This window comes from Rattus rattus, chromosome 18, assembly GCF_011064425.1.
Source record: "Rattus rattus isolate New Zealand chromosome 18, Rrattus_CSIRO_v1, whole genome shotgun sequence".
NCBI classification, from domain to species: Eukaryota; Metazoa; Chordata; class Mammalia; order Rodentia; family Muridae; genus Rattus; species Rattus rattus.
Genome location: NC_046171.1, coordinates 28,646,563 through 28,665,398, shown reverse-complemented (window position 1 = coordinate 28,665,398; position 18,836 = coordinate 28,646,563). Strand labels below are relative to the sequence as shown.

Genomic DNA, 18,836 nt, shown 5'->3' with positions numbered 1-18,836 from the left:
CACCCACTTGATGGCTCACAACCATCTGTAACTCTAGTTCCAGAGAACCCAACATGTTCTTCTGACCTCAGTACGCTTCAGGCATACACAGGGTACACGTACATGGAAGCAGGCAAAACACTCATACACATAAAGAGATAAAATCACTTTTAAATGCCTTTTTAGTGAATGAAATTTTCTTTAGAGAGATAGATTAAAGTGAATACCACTACTTCGCATCTCTGTGTAATTCATTTCCACCAATTAATTTAGGATGAATGAGGAATGTGATGGACAAGTTGGGGTAAACAAAAACTCTAGGGGTTGGGGATTTAGCTCAGTGGTAGAGCACTTGCCTAGCAGTGCAAGGCCCTGGGTTCGGTCCCCAGCTCCGAAAAAAAAAAGGAAAAAAAAAAAAAAACTCTAAACATTTTAGTGCCCTTGCAGTGGAATGCCCTTCCACTTCTGGAATTGTGGAAGAGAATGAGTGCACTTGTACAATGTTTACACACGGTATCATTGGCTTCATGAGTGCACACATACAACATTTATACACAGTATCATTGGCTTCAGCAAAGCAACTACAGATTCAATACATCTCCATCTTGTTCTGACAGGCTAAAATAAATGCTTTATGTTATCAGAGGCTCGTTTTTTCTATTTTCTGTGGATGAATATTTTGCCTATTCATATGCATATATACTGTGTGTGTGTGTGTGTGTGTGTGTGTGTGTGTGTGTGTGTGTGTGTGTTACACATGGATGTCAGAAAGTGATGTTGGATCCCCTAGACCTGATGTTTTCAAGCTATCATGTCATGCTGAGAATTGAACCCTTTCTACAAGAGTAACAAGTACTGGTAACCACTGAGCCATCTTTCTAGTCCATGTTTTCTATTCTATCTCTTTTTTTTTTTTTTTTTTTTTTTTTTTGGTTTTTTTTCAGAGCTGGGGACCAACCCAGGGCCTTGTGCTTCCTAGGTAAGCGCTCTACCGCTGAGCTAAATCCCCAGCCCCTATTCTATATCTCTTGACACTCAAAACTGGAAGTTTCCGAGAAGCACTATGAATTATAGCAATCAATACTTGCCGTGTTGGAAATTCACTTTGAGCATTCACACCTTCAATTCTAGCGCTTGAGAGGCAGGGGCAGTTTGATCTCTGTGATTTTGTGGCCAACCTGGTCTGCATAGTAAGTTCTAGGACAGCCAGCACTATATAGTTGGACCCTGTCAAGGAGAAAAGGAAAAAGGAATTGAGGTCTTTTCAAAGCAGAATTATGTAAGTGCTAATTACATAAGCTGTAGTCATTAAAATGGTGACGTGATTTATCATGAGCTTCTGGAAAATCCACTGGCAACTTTCTGTAAATACTAGCACTTCTAAATATGAAGTCTCCAATATGATTTATATAGAAATCTTCCTCTGCCTCCCAAGTGTTGGGATTAAAGGTTTGTTTCACCACATCTAGCTTTTAAACTTTTTTGCAGATTTACTTGTGTTAGCACACATGCACATGTGCAGTGCCTGTGGAGGACAGAAGAGGGCATTAGATTTCCTACTCTTGGAGTTGCAGCTGGGAGTGAGCCCCCTGACATAGGTCCTAGCAACTAAATTCCTGTCTTCAGAAAGAGCAAAAGATTTTTAAAACACTGAGATATCTGTTTCTCTCTCTCTCTCTCTCTCTCTCTCTCTCTCTCTCTCTCTCTCTCTCTCTCTCTCTCACACACACACACACACACACACACACACACACACACACACTACAGTGGCTCATGATCCACCCCAGGGAGCTTAAAGAATTGTATACATGGACAAGAAATTCCTCATTTTGTAGAGAAGCCATTGAGAGAAGATAACCAAGATAGCAGAGGCCTCACACCTAGTATTCCTTCTGCATTGCACCATATTTAAACCTTTTTACGGTTTCTGTTTATAAATATTTCACTATCATAATTAAGAGAAATCCAAGAGTGTGAAGCTTTGATTATATGAATTAAACTTTAATTATATCAATAAAATTAACACAATCACATAACAACTTAAAAATGTGTGTACATATGTGCATGTGTCTAATATATGTATACATAAGAACAGTCCCCCATAAAACATTTGCGTGTGTTGGTACCATAAAAGGTTGGGCTAGTTTTGTATCAGTCGTCATTGTCCTCGTCTTCAGTTTCTTCATTCTCCTCGGCTGAAAGTGCAGCTGCCTCTTGTGTAATTCTGAAAGCCTGTTCCTCCTCCACACTGGGATCATCCATTTCTGCAATTTCTGGTCCACTGGGATATTCTTGATAAACTGGTGGTGGGCCTGGAGGTGTGTAATTCTCCACACTGTACTTATGACCCCAGCCTATGTACAAGTTTTCAAATTTCCTGTAAGTGAAAAAAAATGTCTTCTTACAACAAGTTGACCACATTATAGTAATAATGTGTTGTTATTATATATTGGAACCATGACTTTTTTAAAACGGCATTTAAAATGCTAGAGTGAAATAGCCCCCAATTACCTGAAATTATTTGATCTAAATTGCTAAGTTGGTTATGAAAAACAAAAGGGCCACGTTCTTTCTAGATGTACACCCTACATATAGACCACCCTCGAGAAAGGGCCTCCAATTATTCAATTATTTAATCTTTTAGAGAGATTTTCCACAAAAATCCAAAAGTTCTTATCCCTTAGCTGGGTGAAGAATAAGAGGTGTGGCTGAAAATGGGTGTGTTACTGTTTCAGGCCTGATCAGAGGAAACTGCAGAGGCTTCCCCCTGTAGGCCTCACCCCCTCCCACACTCTTCTCTAAGGGGAGTTTCAGTCAAGGATTCTGTCTGTATGCAAGGTGGGTCATGCTCTTCTTAACACGTGCATTCCTAACAAGAGCCTTCATCCTTAGTGTCTATCTCAGGCTAAAGCCCCGTCCTCCCCACAGTCCCATCCCCCACACCCTCATAGAACTTCCTGAGCCTTTCTCATGGGATTCCCTCTCAAAGAGGTGACCTCATGATGACACACACAGCTCTTCGAATCTGATCCTGAGAAGAGAGCGATGAGGACAAAAGTCAAACTTTTCCCTTCCCCGTGCTGTCATGGTAAATAACTAAAAGCTTGGCTTTCACCTCTGACTTTGTGTGAGCTTTCATAGATTCCATCATATTGTTTCTCTCCTTACAATTCCTTCCACCACCCCCCATCCGCCCAACCCAGTTTTCTACACCCCCACCCTTACACATTGACCAACCAAGTCCTGAGCATGAGGCTTGCTTTAATAGCCAGTCTAACTAATCACGGAGGCTCAGCTCCCACCAACTCAGTTAAGCTTTCTGACACTAAGAAAGAAACAGAAACCAAACGAACAGAACGATGTTCTTTCTCAGTAAGGGATAAAGGAATATTTAGTCCTCTGTTGAGCCTAATTCTCTTGAAAGTGACAGCATAAATAAAGCATATTTTAAGTAACTCTTACCAAAATGCTCAACCAAAATATCTAATTCAACTGTGCCCTAAACTCTCAGAGCACTAATGAAGTAAGTCAATGTAAAATCATGCCTATTGTAGGCAAACGGGATAATTCAGATGAAAGGGTGCAACCTTGAATCACTCTGGCTCTGGTTTCCATGCTTTCCTGTAGGACCGAAGCCATTTAAATAAATCATACGATATATATCTAACATGCCAAAGATGAGGTAAACTTGGCTTACCAGTCCTGTGATAACAATTTCAGAGCCTAAATAATTACAAAAATTGCCAGACACTAAGCTAGGTAAGCACTTCAAAGCCAAATGCATGTATTACTGTACTTTCAAAGTGTCCTTTGTGTCAATCTCAAGTTTATGATGCAAGTTGACCAGGCCGAGTCATTTCTGTCTAGGATTTAAATCGTAAGTCATATGATGTGTGACCTTCAGTTAAACTTGCCTCGACCTGTGTTTCCTCTGCTCCTTTGATTATGTCTGCAAGGTGAACATGGTTGTGAATGTACTGCTTACCACCCAGTACACTCGGGAGTGTGCCTGCCCTGGATGAAGAAATGAGCTCCCTGAACAAAGCTATCCTTCTTCTGTCCTTTGACCTGCTTACCTGCTGTGGGTAAATAAACCCTTTTCCACTTTTACATCGTGGTGAAGCCTGCACTGGTTTTGGTCTCAACCAAAATGAAAGCTGTTGATTTTGGTTACCAATGACTTTGTAAGAGGCCAGATACTTACTTGCCGTTGGAAAAGGCATATGCTCCCAGCCAAAGATTGGATCGAAGGACAGCGATGGCGTACTGTGGAACGAGATTTGAGGACAGCCGTGTCGTCCAAGAGGGTATATTCTGAATCTCTGGAACCCAGTGAAAAATTTACAAACTTAACTCTTAAACAGACAAGAATCTACTGATAACTGAGATGATTTTTATAAATATGAAGCAATCAACATTTGCTATAAAAAATTAAAAACAGCTTGCTATAAAATCAAGAGTACTTTATGAATATTCTGGATCAATATAATTTAAGCATGCACATGTAGTACACATATATGTGCATATGTGTTATATATAAGTGTGAACAAATATGCATAAAATTTTTGCAACAAAGGTTTTACTGAAGAAAAGGTTTGTGTAGTCAGGGGGAAGAGTATGATAACCAAGGAAAGGCAATTCATTACTGTGAAAGAGACTAATGAGTTGTAAGCAAACAATATAGGAAGAAATACAGAAACAAGTACAGACCTCTTGTATTCTTTTACTGTAGCTATGCTATGTGTGTATACAGAATACAGGACAAGAATGGTGCCAGCCTTTCTAGTTAGTTACAGCCCATATATGTTTGCCTGTGCATGATTCCCTCAGCCCCCTGCAAGGCATGTTAGTGTGGCCAAAGCATTCTTCACTCTCAACCTTCTAGAACCCATGAAGGAGAGAAGGGATGAGACCTACCTCTCTGCCCACTTCTTTTGAGTCTCCAATGGCGGTATATTTAATTTACTACACAATGTGTGTGACATATAGTTTACGAGTCCCTCATTAACAGTCATGTGAATTTACCTAGGTCTTCAGAGATTGGTGTCAAAAGAGGAGGCCCCACTTCCTGCTCTACGTAGTCAGGCTCTTCCCCTTTTTCTTCATCTTCTTCCTCTTCCTCTTCATCTTTTTGTGTAGGGTTGAACCAATTACAGCGACCCTGGAGATAAATGTTGCAAGTTTTGATGTATTAATTCTCGTAATGTTCATATTCGTTCACAGCTATCAAAATGAGATTTTTCTGTGGGAGAAATGGGTCAACTATTCTGACACGGGGTCACTTTATATATTCTCCCTGCTTTACTATCACGCACAGCTTATTCCTTCTCTGTGCTTTTGCCAAGTATTGATTCTATCTAGGTTACTACAGGAAAAACAACAAACATATACTAGTTATTTAAAAAAAAAGTTTTCTATTTCTTGGAGTTACACAACTTGAAGGTCTATGAATGCTTTAAAATGAGGACAAAATTAGTGGAAATGTTAGTGATACATTTTAATAGTTTGTAATTCTTTATATGAATGAAATAAATGATTTTCAAAAATACATCTTTCTTTTTTTTTAAGAGAAATGATTCCTTTGGTAACAAGGAATAAAATGAAATTCTTTAATTCTCTCTTGTGGTGGTTGGACTGCAGTGGCCAGATGGACGGTGCCACACAGGAATCCCTCCCTCAGACCAGATCTGCTGAAGTGCAGACACCATAGCTGCGTGGGTCTCCTTCCTGGGGTCTCAGTGGCTGTTGCAGTTTCCTTCTCGTCTTCAGGCTTCATGGCAGGAAAGAGAAGTACTTCCTTGATACTGCTGGAATCTGTGAGAAACATGGTGGTTCTATCAGTACTCGCCCAGGCCCCAGCCAGCTGTTGGGGGCAGCCCATAGTCCAGGGTAGTACAGAAGTCCTCATCTATGAACATGGCCTCATCATCACAGTAGCCTTGGCCTTGGCCTGTTCTTCAAACAACTGCCATTGCCACATTGAGTTCAGTGCAGGCATCGCACACTTCCTCTTCAGGACAAACAGCTCAAAGCACCCACTTAGACCCTCTTTGGAGTGGTGCCGCTCGGCCAAATGACTCATGATTTGCGGGCGGTCACAGATGAATTGGAGGACTGATGCATGTCACTCTGAGGAACTCTTCAACAAGCTTATCAAGGAGCCTGGCTGTGGTTCGAGGCGGGGGGGGGCACTCAGCAGCTTTGGCAACACAAAAACCATCAAGAATTTTCAGGGGTTGGGGATTTAGCTCAGTGGTAGAGCGCTTGCCTAGCAAGCATAAAGGCCCTGGTTCGGTCCCCAGCTCCAAAAAAAAAAAAAAAAAAAAAAAAAAAAAAAAAGAAAAGAAGAACCAAGTTTCTCCAGACTGGTTTCTGGCAGCTTCACCTCGGGCTTTCTCAAGCTCTTCTACCATGCTGTTTCTTCGGAAGGGTTTGTGAAGTCCACTTCAGGCTTGGCCTTCTGGCCCATCTGAGTGGTAGGTCATCTCATAACTGCCTGTAGTGCTTTTCACCACCCCTGACAACATCTTCCCATGAGGTCATGAGAGTTGGCAAAGGCCATGTAGAACTCACAGGTGGTAGACTCAGGAATGTGAGTCAAACCGAGCCCTTTGTTCCAGAATTGGTACCCGATTTCATAAACCCAGTCAATGTCACCACCCACCAGCATCTTATGGTAGAGCTCTGGAGCAATTCTCGTATGTAAGTTCATGTCCAGCTCATTGTGGCCACAGCTTCCCTGGGGATGATGTGCATCAAGGGAGTTTTGATCTCTAGGAATCCCAGCACATCCAAGAAACTTTTATGTATGTGACGGTCTCGGAGTGGATGATAAATTTCTGCCTCACAGAGCCTTTCAGTATCAAGTCCAAGTATCTTGGACGATACCTTGTTTCCTTGTCTTTGAGGCCAAAGTGAAGATGAGGCAGCAAATGCAAGCAGGGGGACAGGAGTGTGATCTCCTGGGGGATGATGGGAAAGAGAGAAGGCTCTTCCAGGATTCTCCTCAACTCCAGTTACCTCTCCCCAGTGCAGTTTTTTAGCTTCTGATTTATAATTCCTGGAGTTGGCCACAACTTGTAACTTGACCCCCTCTCCTCGAAGGTCATAGAAGATGAGCATTCCCCTAGACGCTCTCTTGGCGTGGATGCGACCTGCCACTTTTAAGATGATGTCAGTCAGTCAGGTGGACCCCAGGCTGAGGTAACTGTATTCTTGAATGAACTGAGTGGGTGAGATGTCCACATGGAGCGTGTGTGGGTGCAGGTCCTCCCCAGTGACTTTCAACTGCTGGACTGCTTGACTTCAGGTCTTGTAGTATTGACTTGGGTCCAGAGTCTCCTCCTCAGCTTCCAGACCATTGTCAGCAGTGTGCTTGGTGGTGGCAGCAGCAGTCTGGCTTAGCTGTTTCTCACTGAGCCCTTTCTGCTTGGCCTCTTTCTCTGCCAGTCTCTTCTCAGCTTTCAGATGCCTCTTCAGTTCATTCTTGCTTAGTTTCGACCCACCATCCACTTTGACTTCACTCTTCTGCAGTATGACCATCTTTCCCACTCACGTTTTTTCATTTCTTTTGAAATGTTCTCATTGATTCTATTGATATGTTACTTTGGATTAGAAATCGTCAGAAAGGTTTTCAGACCATTTAACATTTGAAAATCCCATCGTTATGGTCAGGCATTGTGGTACTCACATTTAATTCCAGTATTCCGGAGGCAGAGGCAGGCAGATCTCTTAGTTCAAGGTTAGTTTGAGCTACATAGCAAGTACCAGTCTAGTCACAGATACGTAATCAGACCACGTTTCAAAAAAAAATTGTAATTTCCTCTTTTTTAAAGGTTTTTGCGTCTTGAGTTTCTCTCTCTCTCTCTCTCTCTCTCTCTCTCTCTCTCTCTCTGTGTGTGTGTGTGTGTGTGTGTGTGTGTGTGTGTGTGTGTGTGTGTGTGACATGTGTGCAGGTGTTCATGGAAGTCAAAAGAAGATATCAAATATTCTGAAGCTGGAGTTACAAGCCAAAAGCAATGTGGTGTCTGACAGGGATATCAGGAACCAAACTTGGGTCTTCTAGAAGAGCAGAATGTACTCCTATCAGATGAACACCGATGTCCAGTTCCTATACTTATTTATAGAATATTCCTAAAATATGAATGGTTTTAAGTCATTGCCATGATAGCTCCAGTTAAATGGTTAATAATGGTACATATCTGGCCTTCATGGTACTTTCTTTAGTATTTGTTTTTATTAGCATATAACAACTGAACAAAGTAATGTTTCATTGTGATGTTTTCATACAGTTATATAATGTATTTTGATAATATTAGTCCATTACCTTCTCTTGCACCCCCTTCCCATGCTAATTATCAGTAACAAAATTTTAAACGGGATCAGATTGGGGTTCTAACTTCTCTGGTAATAACTCTTGCTTGGAGCGTTCAGAAGCAGCTTTTATCTATATGGATTTAGGATGACGATTTTCTCCCTGTGATGGAGGAGGGGAGCAGATGTTTCAGGGTAATGGCCTCCGAGTCCTTTGTCTCACATCTCACGCTATCATGAATGAACTAAGATCGAGTTATCATTTCTCCCAACAAGTCTGCCTCAGCCCCCTCAGCGTAAAAATAGAGGGGGTGCTGCTGCCCTCATTGGGTTGTGGTGAGGAATGAATCCGTGTGTCACGTGACTGATTACACATAGTGTACTTAGCACAGGAAGGTCTGTATAACCACTGTGTGAAACTGGTTTTTGGTTCTGCCATAATGTTTTAGTGTTTCTTACATAAATGTTTCATAGAGTAGAATAAAAACTATTGGGCTGGAGAGAGGGCTCAGTGGTTAAGAGCACCGACTGCTCTTCCAGAGGTCCTGAGTTCAATTCCCAGCAACCACATGGTGGCTCACAACCATCTGTAATGAGATCTGATGCCCTCTTCTGGTGTGTCTGAAGACAGCTACAGTGTGCTTATATATAATAAATGAATAAATCTTTAAAAAAAAAAAAACTCTTGACAAAGTTAATACACACCAATATTTAAAACATAAGCATTTTAGACCCCCCTGAAGTGTGTCTGTGTACTTCCTGAAGGCGCCATTACCTGAGGAAGAATGTACTGCGCGTGATGAACCCAGTTGGAGAGAGACTCCACCAGGTCAATCACTTGGATGCCTTCAAAGTCAGAGTTTTCCTCATAGCTGTCCCGACCACCTTCCACCTCCTCTTCCTCTCCTTCCTCTTCACCAAACTGATAGAATCCCAGAGGGCTGACGTGCGTCCCTGCCGAAATGCGGGCAATTTGTGCTCTTAAGTAATTGCTCTCATTCCCTGGGAAGGGTGGGTAGCTTATGATGGCTGCGTCTAGTCGCCCCGTGAAAAACTTCTTGATTTTTCTTGCAGTGACAATTTGCGCTGGTGTAACTGATGGCAACCTTACCCACGGCCTCCCAGGCTCGCTGCAAACGAAATAGACATACTTGTTGGCACCGGTTCTACTCTCTTCCTTAGGTATAGCCTGTGGGGCCTTGTACAAGGACTTCGGTAATTCATCTTCCTCGCTGTCACCGGCTTCACTTCCTCCATTGTCCCTCTCTTCAGCTATCCCTTCCTCTTCCACCTCCTCTTCGTCTTCGCCGTCACGAAATTCCACCTCGGCAACAATGTAGTTCATTTCCAGCCCCAAGATCTTGCCCCAGAAGCGGCATCTTTGGATTGGGTGTGTGTCAGTAAGTTGCTTGAGGGCAAGAAATATTCGATAAGTCTCATCTGTTCCCAAACCGACTCCAGCTTGCTCGAAATAATAAGCCGATTCCATCACATTGGGCAGAGAGCTTTCTGCCTAGGAAAACAAATACCCACAGTTAAAGTTTTACTCGTAAGAGGAATGTTCGCCTGTTTCCTGTCTTGATTCTAGCCCTAGTTTCTTCCATGATATGCCCTGAATTGTGTTAATCCCCAAACTTCAGCTCTTCCCTCAAGAATATAAATAACTTCTTACACCAATTGTGTACTGTACTCATTGATATGACAGTTTTTATGGGACTCTTAGAAAGAACTTAACAATTACTAAAGAAAAGAATTCAAACCAGGCATGGCCGTTCACAATCTGAGCCCAGACCTCAGGAGGCAGAGCAGAGAGATCTTTGTGAGTCTGAGACCAACCTGGCCTAAATAACAGGTTCCAGGCCAGCCTTATAGTGAGTCTGTACGGATTAAAAAAAATCAATATTTTTTCATCTAAAGTAAGTGACTGATGCTGAAATAAAATATAGAATCACATATAGATGTGTGTATATACATTTATGTTATACTATTAAAGCTAAGTATAAAATTCATGGCATTACATATATGTCAGGTAAATAACAATCTATATAGCAACCCGGAAGCTGATGTGAAGGTAAAAAAGGAAAATATTTTGGGGAGTGTTTGGTATAAAACACATAGAATTGACATTGTAGTAAATAACAATTGAAATACTCAGGACAAACAGAATTCCATAAAAGAAATACAGGAAAAGGAATGCATAGTGCCTAACGGACAACGGAGTAGCATTTACAAGAGCAAAGGCCACTGAAGCGAGGTCCTTCCCAGTCGTAACTCACAGGCTAGAGCAGTTGAGAATACTTTTTCTTTCTAAGACAAAGTCTTACTTAGAATGTAGCTCTCACTGGCCTAGAACTCAACTATGTAGACCAGGGTGACCTCGAATTCCTAAAGCTCTGCCTGCATTTGCCTCCAGAGTGCTGGGACTGAAACCCACCTGGCGTGGCTAATACCACACCCTCTAAAGTCCTCCCCTGTGACAGAGGGTTGTATAATTCTTTCCTTGGCATGTAGGATATCACCTGCTCTTGGCCCTGTGTACTTATCTACAGCACCATAGGGTCCAAAGCACAGCTCTGGAGGTCAAAGGACAGCTTTCTGGAGTTGGTTCTGCCCTTAGCATGCAGATTCAGAGACTGAACCGGGCGAGGCCCTTAGGCATGGCCGCAGGAGCCTTTACCCTCTTGCTGGCCCCTGAGGGGAAGCTGTACTCTTCATCTCATAGCTCAGCCCTTATGTCCCATGGTTGCTGACCTGACCCTTTATTTGGAAGATTCTAGAAATATGGTCAAGGGCTCCAGATCCAAAATGGCTTACGTCTCAGTCAGCTCCTTAGATTGGGATGCAGACCCTGTTCTAGTGAAGCTGCCTTAGATAGCCGGGAGCCCTTTTCCTATATTTAAATATCAAGACGAATGGAGGTTACCACAGAAAAAGAATGTTTAAGTTTTGTACTTAACTTAAAAGAAAACGTGCAACTTAATCTAAAATTTTGAACTGCAGCCATGTGTCACTTTGCACTAACACATTTGAAGAAATTTCATTCAGCGAGTTGGTCTTCCAAGTATCATAAAGCAAATCTTTTCAAACCCAGATGACATAGCCTCCCAAAAACCCAGAGTATCCATAACTATGTCTACTTTAAATTGTTTTAACACTAATCTTAGTTTTATGGTATGGGTATGTAGACGGCCTGTATGTCTGTGTACCGTGTGCATTGTGTTAGATTGCCCGGACATGGAGTTCTGATCGAGAGCCTCCAGGAGGGAGCTTGGCATCAGGCCCATGTCCTCTGAAAGTGTAGCCAGTGCTCACAACCACTGAGCCTTCTCGTCAGCTTTCTACCTCCACTTTCAGGAAAGAATCTCACTGTGAATCCATCGCTAGCAGGATGCTCACTATGTAAGCCAGGCTGGCCTGGGACGCATACAGACTTCCCCACCTCTGCCTCCTCTGCCTCCTCTCCTCCTCACCTCCTCTCCTCCTCACCTCCTCACCTCCTCTCCTCCTCTCCTCCTCTCCTCCTCTCCTCCTCCTCCCCTCCTCCTCCTCCCTCCTCTCCTCCCTCCTCCTCTCCTCCTGCCCCCTCTCCTCCTCCCTCCCCTCCTCCTCTCCTCCTCTACCCCCCTCTCCTCCTCTCCTCCTCTCCTCCTCTCCTCCCTCCTCCCTCCTCCTCTGCCCCCCCCTCACCTCCTCCCTCACCTCCTCTCCTCCCCTCTCTCCTCACCTCCTCTCCCTCCTCTCCTCCCTCCTCTCCTCCTCTCCTCCCTCCCCCCTCTCCTCCCTCCCCTCCTCACCTCTCCTCCTCCTCCCCCTCTCCTCCTCTCTCCCTCCTCTCCCTCCTCCTCCTCCCCCTCCCCTCTCCCCCTCTCCTCCCTCCCACCTCTCTCCTCCCTCTCCCCTCCCTCTCCCCTCCCTCCTCCTCTCCCTCCTCTCCCCCCCTCTCCCCTCTCCTCCTCTCCTCCTCCCTCCTCCCCTCCCTCTCCTCCCTCTCCTCCCTCTCCTCCTCCTCCCTCCCTCCCCTCTCCTCCTCTGCCTCCCTCCCCCCTCCCTCCCCTCCCTCCCCTCTCCCCTCCCCTCCCTCCTCTCCCCTGCCTCCTCTCCTCCCTCCCTCTCCCTCCTCCCCCCTCCTCCCCTCCTCTCCCCCCTCTCCTCCCTCTCCCTCCCTCCCCCTCCCTCTCCTCCCTTCCCCCTCTCCTCCTCTGCCCCTCTCCTCCCTCTCCTCCCTCCTCCTCCCCCTCCTCCCTCCTCCCCTCCCCTCCTCCTCCTCTGCCCCCCTCTCCTCCCTCCCCTCCCCTCTCCTCCCTCTCCCCCCCCTCACCTCCCTCCCTCCTCCCTCCCTCCTCCCCTCTCCTCCTCCTCCTCCCCTCCTCCCCTCCTCTGCCTCCCTCCCTCCTCTCCCCTCCTCTCCTCCTCTGCCTCCCTCTCCCTCCCCTCCCTCCCTCCTCTCCTCCCCCTCTCCTCCCTCCCTCCCCTCTCCTCCCCTCTCCTCCCCTCCCCTCCCCTCCCCCTCCCCTCCCCTCCCTCCCTCCCCCTTATTCTCCCCTCCCCTTTCCCCTCTCGCCCCCCTCCTCCTCCTCTCCCCTCTCCTCCTCCTCCCCTCCCCTCCTCTCCTCCCTCTCCCTCTCCTCTCCTCCCTCCTCCCTCCTCTCCCTCCTCCCCTCCCTCTGCTTCTGCCTCTTCTTCTCCCTCTGCCTCTACCTCTGCTTCCCCCTCTTCTTCTGCTGCCCCCGCCTCCTCTCCTCCCCCCGCCTCCTCCGCCGCCCCTGCCTCTGCCTCTGCCTCTGCCCCTCTCCTCCTCCTCCCCCCTCTGCCTCCGGTCTCCTCAGGCTCCTGCCTCTGCCTCTGGCCCATGCTGGAACTAAAGCATGCTCTGTCACGTGCTCACTGTGTCTACTTTTAAGTAAGACTTTTCTCTACAGCAGGTTTGTTGTTTATGGAGCCATCACCCTAAACACACAAGGGTTTCTTGCTGTTTGTTTTAAATCCACTTTTTAAAAATTAATTATCTTATTTATTTACATTTAAAATGTTTTCCCCCTTCCAGGTCTCCCTTCCCCTCCCCCTCCACTTTGCCTCTAAGAGGCTGCTCCCCCATCGATCCAACACACAAGGTTTTCCACCTCATTGCATAGCACTTCCTTCTATAGTAGGTTCTCATCCCCACCCCCAAATACACGCACACGCACACACACATGCACACCCACACGCACACGCACACACACATGCACACCCACACGCACATGCACACACACATGCACACCCACACACACATCGCGCGCACACACACGCACACGCACGCACACACACATGCACGCACGCACGCACACACACGCATGCACACACGCACACATGTGCGCACACACTCGCGCACACACATTTTGTTATGTTTTGGGAGGCCAGTTTCTTGATATCAATGAAAATAATTTATTTACATTTCTTACTGTTGAAATGTCGGGGAGCAGACGTGGGTTTATAAAGTACTCACTGAATAAGACGTGTGTGGTGGTTTGAATTAAGAATGGTCCCTATGGATGTCTATATTCGAATGCTTAGTCACCAGGGCATGAAACTCTTTGAAAGGATCAGAAGGATTGGGCCATGTGGCCTAGTTTGAGGAAATGTGTCACTGGCGGTGGGCTTTGAAGTTTGAAAAGTCCATGCCAGGCCCAGGCTCCCCTTGCCTGTGGCTCAGGATGGAGTTCTTACCTGCTGCTACCACACTTCCCATCATGATGATAACAGACCTAAACTCTATATGCAAGTCCCCTATTATGGCTGCCTTCAGATCAAGATATAAAAACTCTTGGCTCCTCTGTCACCATGTCTACCTGCACGCTGCCATGCTTCCTGCTATGATGATAATGGATTAAACTTCTGAAACTGTAAGCCAGCCCCTATTAAATGTTTGCCTTTATAAGAGTTGTCTTGTTCACGGTGTCCCTTCACAGCCATAGAGCAGTGACTCAGGCAGAGTGGGTGTCATATTGAATTATGCACCTATTAGTGACTTTTTAGAAAATCACAGACATATATGGCCAAGGTCCCACAAAATTACAAAAAAGTGCCACTTATTGACAGAGAAGTTGCTATATGATTATTGCGAAGTGTATTGATTATAAAAGGCTGGAAGGGATGTCAGAGAAATCTGACTCAGACACCATTTACAGAGCTTTAAAACAGTCGGAAAGCTTAGGAAGAAAATTCCATCTACCCTTGAGCTGCCAGTGTTCATTCGTAGCGTCTTGTTGGTCATCACTTACTACCGTCCACAGAGCTTTAGACATGGCGTGTTCATGAAGCAAACCCCACCCATCTCTGAGATTCCCGTTAATAGCACTGGGATAGTTGGTAACCACTTACAATTTCCTCCTCCAGTTCTGAATCAGCTCCTTCCAAATGTCCCTGGAGGAAAAGGGCCTTCTGTGTCTCTGCTAGCTCATACGCTGGAAGCATCTCATTTTCATTGTGGAGGGTGTCTAATTTTTTATCAAAATGTGACATTTTCACATCCTGGCTTATATTCTCAATGATGTCAACAGCATCTGCAGGACGCTCATCTAGTATCTTGGTCAGCACTTTAGAAAGATGATCGTATCTATGCAAACAGAAAATTCCAGATAACATATACATCGCGAGCACTTAACAAGGATTTCATGCAAATCCAGTTGGGTTTTAGGGCAGCTAAAACTTTTGAACTCTTAAGAGAACTGAAGTGAAGGTATTGTCTGTCGCTCCAGATAGAACCTATAATTTGCGTAAGTAAATCCTCCTCTATGATGTGGGTATTTAGGCTAGTAGAGGAAAACACAGCAACACGATACACAGTCCACATCATTACTTCCGCATGTCAGCTCTGAAAATGGAGTCTCTTAGCTCTAAGCTATATCCCGTCAGTGGTGAACAGGTTTTTTTGTTTGTTTGTTTGTTTGTTTGTTTTGGTTTTTTAAAGATTTATTTATTTATTTTATGTACAGCATTCTGCCTGCATATGTGACTGCAGGCCAGAAGAGGGCACCAGATCTCATTACAGATGGTTGTGAGCCACCATATGGTTGCTAGGATTTGAACTCAGGACCTCTGGAAGGGTAGTCAGTGCTCTTAACCGCTGAGCCATCTCTCCAGCCCCCGGTGAACAGTTTTTACTCTTACCTTAAATTCTTTTTTGTTCCCCATCCTTGCCCACACCAAATATAACTAGATCTCCAAATCCTGCTAACTTTTTAAGAGCCATGTCCCAACCCTCTTATGTATTTTAAAATCTTTCTTTCCAGTTACGTCCATGCATGTGGATATGTGCAGTAAAAGCAAGTTCCCACGGAGACTAGAACATTCTAGATCTCCTGGAATCTGTGACATAATTGCTTGTGAGCTGCCTGATACAGGTTCTGGAACCAAACTCCAGTCCTGTGAAAGAGCAGTACACACTCAGGACTGCAGGGCCATCTCTCCAGCTCCTACATTTAAAAAAAAATTAATCTATTTAATCTATATGAGTGTTTTCCTTTGCATTTCCTTGTGTGTGTGTGTGTGTGTGTGTGTGTGTGTGTGTGTGTGTGTAACATTTGCATGCTGGTTCCTGAGGCCAGAAGTTATTGTACCCCTGTACCCCCTGGAACTGGAGTTGACAGAGCATGTGGGTGCCGCCTACCGAATCCTGATCTGCAAGAGCAGCTAGTGTTCCTAACCACTGAGCCCTCTCTCCAGCTCCTACATCATATTTTGAAAATAACGACTTGCTTCAATGTTTTTAGGCCCCCAAAGAACACATTTCACTTGCCATCTACCCACATACACTAAAAGACAAGTCACCGAATTATTTATCTCACCCCTCTGCTTTTAAACTATTTTTGTTAGTTCTTTGAGGATTTTACATGTGTTTGATCATATTCACCTTCCCTGTCCCAGCTCTTCCCAGATCCATCATGCCCCTCCTCTACCGCCCAATTTGTGCCCCTTTATTTTTGCCTCCACCAAGGCCAATTGGTGCTGTGCAAATATTCTTAGATGTGTGGCCTTCCTCTGGAGCGGTGATTGTAGCATTTTGCTCTGTTTTATTTCACAACTAAATTAGTAGAACTTCATTTACCCTCCCACCAATCAATTGCACGGTTCATAAGAGACAGTCTTTCTCAAGCACCAGGTTATAGGTCTGTGAAGACCCCAGTCACACAGTTCAGTTGTTTGGAGCGAGAATTTCTAGAAAGTTACACTATCACGAGTTCTCATGTTAAAGCTGCAACGGACGTCAAGAACATACCTGGATGGTTTGTTATCGAATGTTAAGACAAAGACCTAGCATGTTTTAAACGTAGCCAGGTTTTCTGTTTCCTGTAGAGCACAGGATGTAGAACTTGCAGTGCCCAAATCGTAGGCGAGGATGGGAGGGCACCACAGCACTCAAGCCACACAAGTCCCCAGATGGTTACAAGGACACATGCTATCCCTACAGTCCACTATACAATGTACCAACCTGCTGGGAGCACCGTTAGATCTCAGGACTTTACAATTCCTCCCAAGTCAAGAATAAGCAAAACAAACAACAGAAGAACAACCCCGCCCCTCCAAACAAAAACCAAACAAACAACAAAACTGTGTGACTAGGGTCTGCAAAGACCTAAGAGAATCATCACCAGGGGCTCGGTTTTAAGTGCTAAATGCAGTTATCTCCCTAATTTACTTCCTTTGTATTTTATTTTTCCTCCTTTTTATCTGTCTGTCTATCGACTACTTACATTTATATGGGGTTCCACTGTGTTTCCAGGGGTGACCCGGAACTTGCTGTGCATACCTGGCTGGTCTATAGCTTGCTGGCCTCCACCTCCCTACTGTGGCCTGGAATTAAAGCCTCCCCCCCCCCACCCCACCCGCCACCACCACCACACCCAGTAACTTTCTTTTTCAAATGAAATCCTTTCGAATTCTATTTTCTTTCGCTCCCAACATATTTTCACAGAAATAGTCACCTCACTCTGCTCCGGCTCCGCGTCGTCACCCCACCCCACTTACAGGTTTAAGCCAGACTTGCTGCTGGTACTCAGCAGGTAGGCTTTTGCATTCTGGACGGCCACCTCAAGCATACTAGGGGCTGCTTCACTGGCGCCAACCTCGGGCTGGTCTGGATCCCAGTTACTGTTTGAGTCTTCCTCTTGAAAAAGGTCAAATCTCAGCCCTTTGTGCTTGGGCTTGTTCCAGGCGGCATCCGTTAGCCCACACAGGTCAGGGCGGGGTGGCTGAGACAGCGGGAAGGCACTTTCCTCTGTGTGGCTTGTGTAGTGAGAAACTGATTTTCTTGCAGCAGAAGATGGGTCCCAAGGATCAGAATAAGGCGTCCCGGTGTCAGTAATCCCACTAGGGGCCCTCTCAGCGTGGGATGCAGTCACAGGATCCTGAGTAGTTGTAGTTTTGAGAGGCGTGGAATGAAACTCCAGAGGAGGTGGGGGAGGGGAGGATGACACTCTTAGTCCAGCGGGGAGGTGTCCCAGAGACAGACTGGCTCTAGGCTGGCTGCCCCAAGAGGGGCTCATTCTGGGTGAGGGTTCATTGTCTGACCTTTGCTCCTCTTTCCGGTACTCAGGTGATGCGAGAGCAGGATCCTGGGGAGAAACTTCGGATTCTCCTTGCCATGATCTCTCTGCTCCCTCTGGCTCTTGATTTTCCTTTTCTTGTTTCAGAGGGGTAGAATTTTCCATAAGTGTAAAAAAAATTTTCCTCTGAAGCGAGCGTGCGGATATGGAAGAAAGCAACACCGCGCTTTGTTGAGATCTAAGTTATCAATTTCTGGATCAACCTGTCTCCACAGGTTGCAAGCGTCCTGTTTCCATAGCAACCCCAGGCTGGCAGTCTCTAAGTAAAATCAAACAGACCTGTTGCTAGGATTTTAGGGAGGAGACTAGTTTTGTGATTTGGTGAAGTCTCTGTCCCTCTTCCTAGCTCAGCCAATCCGAACCCGACCCTTTCGGGTTTTTTTGTTTTGTTTTGTTTTACTTTGTTTCGTTTTGGGAACCCAAGACTTGCAAGGTGGAACTGTGATCCGGTGTTGGACGTCTTTAAGGGTATGACAGCTCGATCCAGGTTATGGATATGAAGTATGTATATGAAGTGTGGCTCAGGGGTTAAGAGCACTGAAGAGGTCCTGAGTTCAATTCCCAGCAACCACCTGGTGGCTCACAACCATCTATAATGGGATCTGATGTCCTCTTCTGGCATGCAGGTGTACATGCAGATAGAGTACTCATATACATAAAAATAAATTTAAATTTTTAAATAAAAAGAATTGGGGAATAATGCATAAAGCCAAATAGTACTTCTACATTCTCTTTTCCCTACTATTTGGGTGGTAAGTGTGAAACCCAAGACCTTTGCATTCTAGGGATGTTCCCTACTAGGACATGATGCCATAGTCCTCTACTTTTTTCAAAGGTGTTTTACTTGATCTTTTGGAAATACACATATGTCTGCTTCCAAAGACCCAAGGAAGAGCCTGGCCCAGTATTCTGTAGTTTGGTGTCTTTATTTCAGTGCTGTCAGTTCTTAAACTGGAGTAT

The 18,836-nt window shown here is 45.2% G+C and overlaps 1 protein-coding gene and 1 pseudogene across 1 annotated transcript; both read right to left on the bottom strand.

The window, feature by feature from the left end:
* Positions 1 to 2,067: 2,067 nt before the first annotated feature.
* Positions 2,068 to 18,120, bottom strand: Rsph4a (radial spoke head component 4A). Its single transcript, XM_032888541.1, has 6 exons — positions 17,299 to 18,120; positions 14,653 to 14,887; positions 9,068 to 9,805; positions 5,005 to 5,140; positions 4,184 to 4,301; positions 2,068 to 2,356 (listed from the first exon to the last, which is right to left on the bottom strand). The coding sequence occupies exons 1-6, from the start codon at positions 17,979 to 17,981 to the stop codon at positions 2,131 to 2,133; spliced, it is 2,136 nt and encodes a 711-aa protein (XP_032744432.1). The 5' UTR covers positions 17,982 to 18,120; the 3' UTR covers positions 2,068 to 2,130.
* Positions 5,543 to 7,521, bottom strand: LOC116887563 (annotated as a pseudogene).
* Positions 18,121 to 18,836: the final 716 nt, after the last annotated feature.